At 44.3% G+C, this 7,500-nt stretch overlaps 1 protein-coding gene across 1 annotated transcript in view; it reads left to right on the top strand.

The window, feature by feature from the left end:
- myo16 (myosin XVI) overlaps positions 1 to 7,500 on the top strand; it is a gene marked incomplete at both ends in the record, with an annotated part of 165,579 nt that overhangs the window by 76,804 nt on the left and 81,275 nt on the right. The window contains 4 exons of the mRNA XM_083638226.1: positions 719 to 824; positions 2,543 to 2,660; positions 3,792 to 3,939; positions 5,996 to 6,113. Of these exons, the coding sequence (XP_083494352.1) occupies positions 719 to 824; positions 2,543 to 2,660; positions 3,792 to 3,939; positions 5,996 to 6,113 (490 nt within the window). The remainder of the gene's footprint in view (positions 1 to 718; positions 825 to 2,542; positions 2,661 to 3,791; positions 3,940 to 5,995; positions 6,114 to 7,500) is intronic.

Here is a 7,500-nt window from a genome sequence, read left to right as displayed (position 1 = left end):
AAACAGATCGCTTCTGGCCAGGCTCCTGCTCGACACGGAGACGTTTCTGGTGTGTCCCAGGCATTAGTAGGAAATGTAAAACACCCATACTGTACTGTACACACACAAACAGAGCACCACAGTACATTGCGGTCAACAGTAAGGTCGTATGACCTTCTGAAGCCATCTGCTGGGTGTTACTCCACTGGTCTCAACTCTCTGCATGTCGGTGTGTATCAGAGCATGTACTGTAGAGGTACCTTATGTCCAGTCCCACATCCACTACAAGCCACATTAGAAACAGGCCTCCGGTGCCAGAGAAGTTGTGGGCAGCAGTCACAGTGCAGGGAAAGTGACGTTAGTGTTAGTAGGAAGCAGGACTAGATGGTGGCTTTAAAGGGAGGGAGTCCCTGAAGGGGTGATGTCAGTTGGGTGGAGGTGTGTGATGTAGGAAACACCCTCATGACTAACACCTCACACCCACTCATCTGAGACACATACAGGGGGCGCTGATGTGCTTGCAGGCACACGAAGATTTCATTATTTCATTAGCGAAGCTCCACCCAACAGCAACCTTTCTATTGTATTCTTTTATTACGGTCTCCCTTTTCTCTTGTGTCTCCTTTCTCTCTCAGTTCATGATGTTTTGCTGAAAACAACATAAAAACAACAGTAAAAACAAAAAACTAATATTGTATACTAACTCTCTCTCTCTCTCTCTCTCTCTCTCTCTCTCTAGTGGTGAGAGTGGTTCTGGTAAAACAGAGGCCTGCAAGCACATAGTGAGACACCTGACCGCCCGCTCCAGCCCCAAAGGCTTTGCTGTGGAACCCAGAATGAAACACGTGAGTCTGGACCGCCTGCCCCTGAACCTATATCTGACAAGATCATTTACAATGTCAGCCATGTGGTGGGACGTCACGTCCTGATGACTCGGTTGGTGGGCGCCTGCTATGTAACCGCAATGTCCGGCGCTGTCTCTGTCCTCTGTCTCCTGTCTCTTTACTTTGAGCTATGTAATAAAGGCAAAAATGCCCCTCCCCACACACACACACACACACACACACACACACACACACACACACTACATAATAATAATAATAATAATAATAATAATAATAATAATAATAATGTAAAAAAGTCAACTGCTCTATTGCTTTATTTTAAACTTCATGCCTTCCGGCCATCAGAGTACAACAAGCTTGTGAATGTGCTGTTTGTTGGTCAAGGCAAGCAGGCACTGACAGCAGCCTACCCCCCCCCCCCCCCCCCCCTGCTTCTGTGTATTGCTCCTCCCCCCTGTCGTCTCTGTGATCAAATAAATCCAATAGCAGACAATGTAGACAAGCAGGGTTCTTAGCTCTGTAAATGTCTCCCACTGTTATGTGTTGCTGTGGTGGGGGAGAGAATGGATATATGGATTAGCACCACGGCCCCCGCTCGGTACAGGCTAGCAGTATCTTCTTCTGTGCTTGATAGCTTCCCATTGGTGTGAGATATAATTTCACCATTGGGACATTGTGTGTGATTATATCTTTATATTTTCCAGATAGGTGACCCTTTCTCCGTGATGCCAATTCCAGACCCATTTGGGGAGAAATCGTTTGAGTGTTATTCTTAGTGGGGGGTGCATGCTCAAGAAAGGTCCATAACTCATCCATACAGTAGCTCATTTACCAGCAAACGACGAGACGCTACGATCGTGAAACATTTTGAGAGAATAGGTAACGACCAGCAAATTGCAGCAATCACTGTAAAGAACCACGTAACATACAGCTCTTTATGAAGGAAAAACCCTCCTTTGTACTTTACTCAAGAGAGGAAGAAAAAAGTAGCTTGCATTTAGCATTGATATCATTGATCCTGATCTTGCGATTATTCCCTTTTCCCAGCTGTTTGGAATATGAGTGGCTTTTCCCAGCTGTTTTGAATATGAGTGGCTTTTCCCAGCTGTTTGGAATATGAGTGGCTTTTCCCAGCTGTTTTGAATATGAGTGGCTTTTCCCAGCTGTTTGGAATATGAGTGGCTTCGCTGGCTGGAGTGTGTAGCCTGGGACTGGGAGTCGAAGTGCTGTGTTCTGATGAAGTCATCATTGTATGTACCGTAGTCAATATCTGGGTCAGCTCGCTCTCTGATCACTCCGGAACAGTAATCCTGTGGAGTACCCAGATAATGGAGGCATGTTGACATCTAGTGGAGAGAGTTGGAATAACAGCAATACTCTTATTGCACCCATTTCCTAACTTTGCAAGGCAGCTGGATTCGCGCGAGATCATGAGATCAGATCACAGTTACCCATTTCCTGGGTATACTAGTAGATGTTTTTTTTTTTACTGCCACTCATTTTTTATGGGACAAACAGAGACATTTCTAGAGAACCACGTACAAGCCAACCATGATGTTGTGAGAAGAGTTTTGTTTCTTCTTTCTTTAAAAGCTTTCTTCTTATTTGAGATGCATTGGTCATTGTTTTGGAAAAGCAAAGTGCATCTGTGGTAAGTCATTCTAAATATTAAGTGGCACATTTAATATAATTTCCTTCATTTTGTATGTGATATTCAGGTGAACTGTATTCTGGAGGCCTTTGGCCATGCCAAGACCCCAAGGAACAACAACTCCAGCCGCTTCATCAAGCTGCTCACCATGCAGTACTGTGAGAAGAGGAGGACACTGCTCAGAGGTGACACACACATTACTCACTGTAGCACTGGACCTGGACTGCCTGTTTGATCATCAAACTTGCATTTTTTCTTTCTTTTTTCTTCTAAAATACATATATAGCCAGGGAGGGCTCAGACGCTGACGTTATTTTTGGCATCCCCCCTCGTTATGTTTTGCGTTATATAAATATGGGTTGAAGTCACGAAAGATATCAATAGGATCACGAGCTGAAAAGTGTAAAAAAAAAAGTGTGCTTCCAATTACCGGGCTATGCTTCAAATGCATCTTGAAAATAGTTCATATCCTGGCTTAGGTTTTACAATATTTGGGACGTTTCTATTGATCTCTCTATCCCACATGATTATTCCTGTATGTGTATTATTAAACAAAATATTTCCGTACAAAAATCAATATTATTAAACTAGAGAAGGTGTATTGTTCATGTTTCTTGTCATTAGGAAACACTGTATCTGGACCACTGAAAATTTGATATGATGATAAAATGGGGGTGCAATACTAGAATTTCCTGACTAATAGGATGTTGTTTTCCATGAGAACATGTGAAATGAGCAGGTTTACATCACTGTATCACCACCAGGGGGCACTACGACTCCATCTGCGTATCATCACAGTCTACTTGTGCTCCATTTTAACAGCTCCACTGACGCTCACCTCATTTTACCCCAATGAATTATCTTAGGCTAGTGGTTCTCAAGCTTTTTCAAGTCAAGGACCCCTAATTTAAAGTTTAGGGGCCCTAAACTGACTCAAATTAGACCACGGCCCCCCAATTGATAAGATTTTGTCCCAGCGTCCCCCATCTGATACGATTTTTGCTTTTAGGTGTTTTATTACCCAAAGTGTCTGAAACCCATGACCAAAATAAGTCATACATTCTGACATTGTGTTACTTATGGATGGTATTATAGTGAAAATAAATGATCCCCCTTTTTGCTGGGGACTCCCTGGAACCCCTGCAAGGACTGGGGGGTCCCCGGACCCCAGTTTGAGAACCACTGTCTTAGGCTATCAATGAACAGTGACTGTATTGTGCATTGCATTGTATGTATTGGCAACTATTAGTCAGTGTTGGTTAAATGTTTCTAACATGCTACTGACATTGAAATGCATAACGTGTTTGCTGTTTAAGCCCATGTATACACCTACATGCTGGAGAAGTCTCGTCTGGTCCGCTTGCCCCTCCACCAACACAACTTCAACATCTTCTATCTGATGGCTGAGGGCCTGTCGCCTGAGGAGAAGAGTGCACTTTACCTCAACAACGTCCTGGCTCACAGGTACGTGCAGGCTCACGGCTGCAGGGAGCATATTGATAGTTCACTTTATGACTGGTGAGATGATGGATGGTGTTGGATGACCTGGCCTATAGGAGCTGCATGGGTTGCAGTGGAGAGTTTGACAGTCACATTTTCACACATTACAGTGGTCTTTCCACATCACAAGGCAAAAAGACTGGCAGAAACACTGACTACAGAGTACATGCACAGTTTACACCTCAAATAGCCTAACTAGCTCACACACAAAAAAATCTATGCAATTCAGCCCAGGTCATTGATCATGTATTGCATGCACATTTTTGATATCCTCTTCATATAGATCAGTCCCATCATTCTTCATTACTCTCTAGACCTCAAGCAAACGCACCTCATTGGTTAACACATAGATATCCTGTAGCCTGGTAAACCAGCCGGTCATGTGAACATTTCATTTCGTTCTACCAGACCGTCTGGCCTGAAGCTTTCACCTAGTGTCTGCAGTGGGCGGAAGTTGGGCGGGTATACTTGCCTTGACAGACAACTCCTTCAGCCAATCAGCGTTGGATCCAGTCAAACCCAAATCCACACAGGAGAACGGCACAGGAAACTCCGCTGTTGCGGCGATACTCCTGTACTCGTTTAATTGTTGTTATTGAGTCTATTTTTGCAATAACTGCACTTTATGCCTGTTTAAACTCGACGAACATTGACGTTACTCCTCGAGGCGGACAGGCACGGAAGCAGCCATTACTGTTTTGCCAGCGGCGTTCCCGATTGGCTGGTTATGATGTCAACTACGAGGCGGTTCGCTGATTGGCTCGTACGCTTTGCAGTTTCTGCAAAAGGCCTCCCAGGGCTTTGAGGCCAGACGGTTTGGTACAACGAAATGAGATGTGAGTTCACGTGACCGGCTGGTTTACCAGGCAAGAGATGCTGTTTTTGTCTGGCTAATGTTGTAAGAAATAGGCTAAATAAGTTCCAGTGTAGCTCCTTTCCTAACTCTTTGTCCACATATGATTTCATAATCTGCCGTCTAACAGTTCCTTATCCGTACATAGACTTCCCTGCGACTCTCACTCTCAAGCTGTCTAAATCAGCGATACGCATGTATTTACAAGCGTCACAGAAACATTTCAAAGCCACCTACTAGAGCAGAAGGGTTCATTGCTTCTCGACGGAGGGGTTTGAAAGCTCGATGCTCGATCATAAATGCCTCTTTTTATCTGAATTCTGTGCCGGTGACGTTATTTTTTACCGAGCTTTCGAGCAGAGTGACGCTGTTGAGCGCTGTGATGGCTGGGAGCTCTAACCTGGAAGAAATAATATTCTCCCCCTTTTTTAAACCCAAACATAGCCTATGTTTTCAAATAGCCTATCCACTCAGTTCCATCATGCCTTCTTAACCCCAGCGAGATCCGCAGTTTTACACAATCACCATGTGAAAGCATGGTTGCTACGGTATGTTCACACTTGTTTGTGTATATGGATGAGCATCTCTATGCGGCTATGTGTTTTTGTCCGTCTGTAGGTTTGTGTTGGCACATTCCTGCCCGTGCATGCTCTTACTTGTAAAGTGACAGTGTGTGACTGTGTGTTGCTGTTGCAGCAACAGTCCTTTTGTACGATGATGGGAGACCTGAATTGGGCTGTTTTGGAGCCTGAGAAGCACTCTGGCAGGATACTAACCCATCCTTGCTGCCCCCTGTCTCACTGCTGGGTGTGCATGATGCAGTTCCCCTGATTGAAACCCCCCGCTGTCCCTTTCGCCTCTCCTCACAAATTGCTCTCACTTCCTGATTATACTCTCATTTTCATTCTAGTGGATGGATGTCATGTGACTGTGGCTGCCTGTCACTCTGCAGAAAAGTGCCTCATAAATCTTCCGGCTTTATGTCTTCTCTCATCCAAGGAAATGCGCATAAATTCCCACTGAGCACATGGCTACCGGTACATATTGTGAACAGGTGGACCCACCTGTCTATTTACCAGGATTCCCCCACGTCCACTATTTTAATTGCATGTGTTTCTGCGGGTGAAGCATTGTTCTGTAGCCCCCGTTTCTCTGTCTTTGCTCCAGGTATCTGAGTGGAGGACTTGCCGGGGAGAATCCTCCAGTAGGTACAGCCTCGACCCAGAGCAGGGAGCGTCTCACTGCCCTCAAGCAATCCCTGCGAGCCCTGGGCTTCAACAAGCAGGTACTGAGTTTCTGCTCAACCTGTCTGTTCAAAGGTGACGCACAGAGGGGCTGTTTTCATGTCACAGACCCCCAGATAGACACAAATTAGACCATTTGATAAGATCCTGTCCCAGAGAGATGTTTGCAGGTATCATTATTGAATTGATTAAATGTTCCCACCGTATGTACTGTAGTAGTAAAACTGTGATTAAAATAATCATTCTTATGCATTCTCTAATTGGGTTAATTCCTAGTGAATTACAATTTAATTTAATTAAACTATTACGGTACTCATTTTGAAAGATAGGAATAGGATCACGAGCTGAAGTGTAAAAAAAAATTGCTTCCAATTACCAGGCTATGCTTCCAATGCATCTAGAAAATAGTTCATATCCTGGCTTAGGTTTTACAATATTTGGGATGTTTCTATTGATCTCTCTATTATGTGTTATTAAACAAAATATGTCAACTGTTATCATGTGAACTGAGCATGTGTGGTCTGTACAAAAATCTATATTATTAAACTAAAGGTGTAAAGCTGCCTGTACCCAACCATTGCCTAACAGTCCAGGGAATGCCTACATGTATCATGTTAATTATTATTATTATTATTATTTTTTTTTTTTGCACGAGTGTCGCCAATGGGAATGGAACCCCTATCCGTTTTAATACAGTACTCCACTCTACCCGTTACGCTATACACAGGTCCACCTACCTGTTACCATGGATGTATTAAAAGAACTGGATAGGGGACGTGCCACGCCCACCCATGTATTCGGACGGAGGTTGCTCACTGGCGCATGAAGCCATCATGGGGGCTTTTTCTTCCTGGTTTTACTTCCTGACCCTGCAGCCCAAGGCGAAGTGCGCATGTGTGCCATGACGTGTTCCATGACGTCTCCCACCCCTCCCACCCATGGATTGTATTACAAGAAGAAAATACCCCTGTATACGGCTCTTAGTGGCTTCTGAAGAAAAAATGCCCCATAAAAAATTTGTTGATAATTAAAATAGTCGTTTTATACTTTGAGTGACACCCGGAAAAAATTCCCCTGGGTTTAACAGCTGCCGGGGTCCCAATGCAAGTGGATGGGAATTTTCCTTTCTGGGCTGCATGGCGTCACGTGACTTGCAATACAGAGCTTCGCCACCATGTTCAAATGGCTTCACAGCCCAGCGCTATTCCTGGGGACTTGCCTGTTACGCTATACACAGGTCCACCTATGCCGTTATACCCCGACAGCAACACAAACACTTAACACCTAGCTGTAACACTCTCTAACTGTAACACTCTCTAACTGTAACACCTTAGTCTAAAACAAAAAAAAACACTCTCTTAACACGTTGACTGCCAACGACGTATTGATACGTCAAGCAGAATCCAACCGTTGACTGCCAGCGACGTA

This window comes from Poromitra crassiceps (assembly GCF_964638095.1).
Source record: "Poromitra crassiceps genome assembly, chromosome: 6".
Lineage (NCBI taxonomy): Eukaryota > Metazoa > Chordata > Actinopteri > Beryciformes > Melamphaidae > Poromitra > Poromitra crassiceps.
Note: the sequence above shows the minus strand (reverse complement) of the source record. Positions and strands in the feature narration are given on the sequence as shown.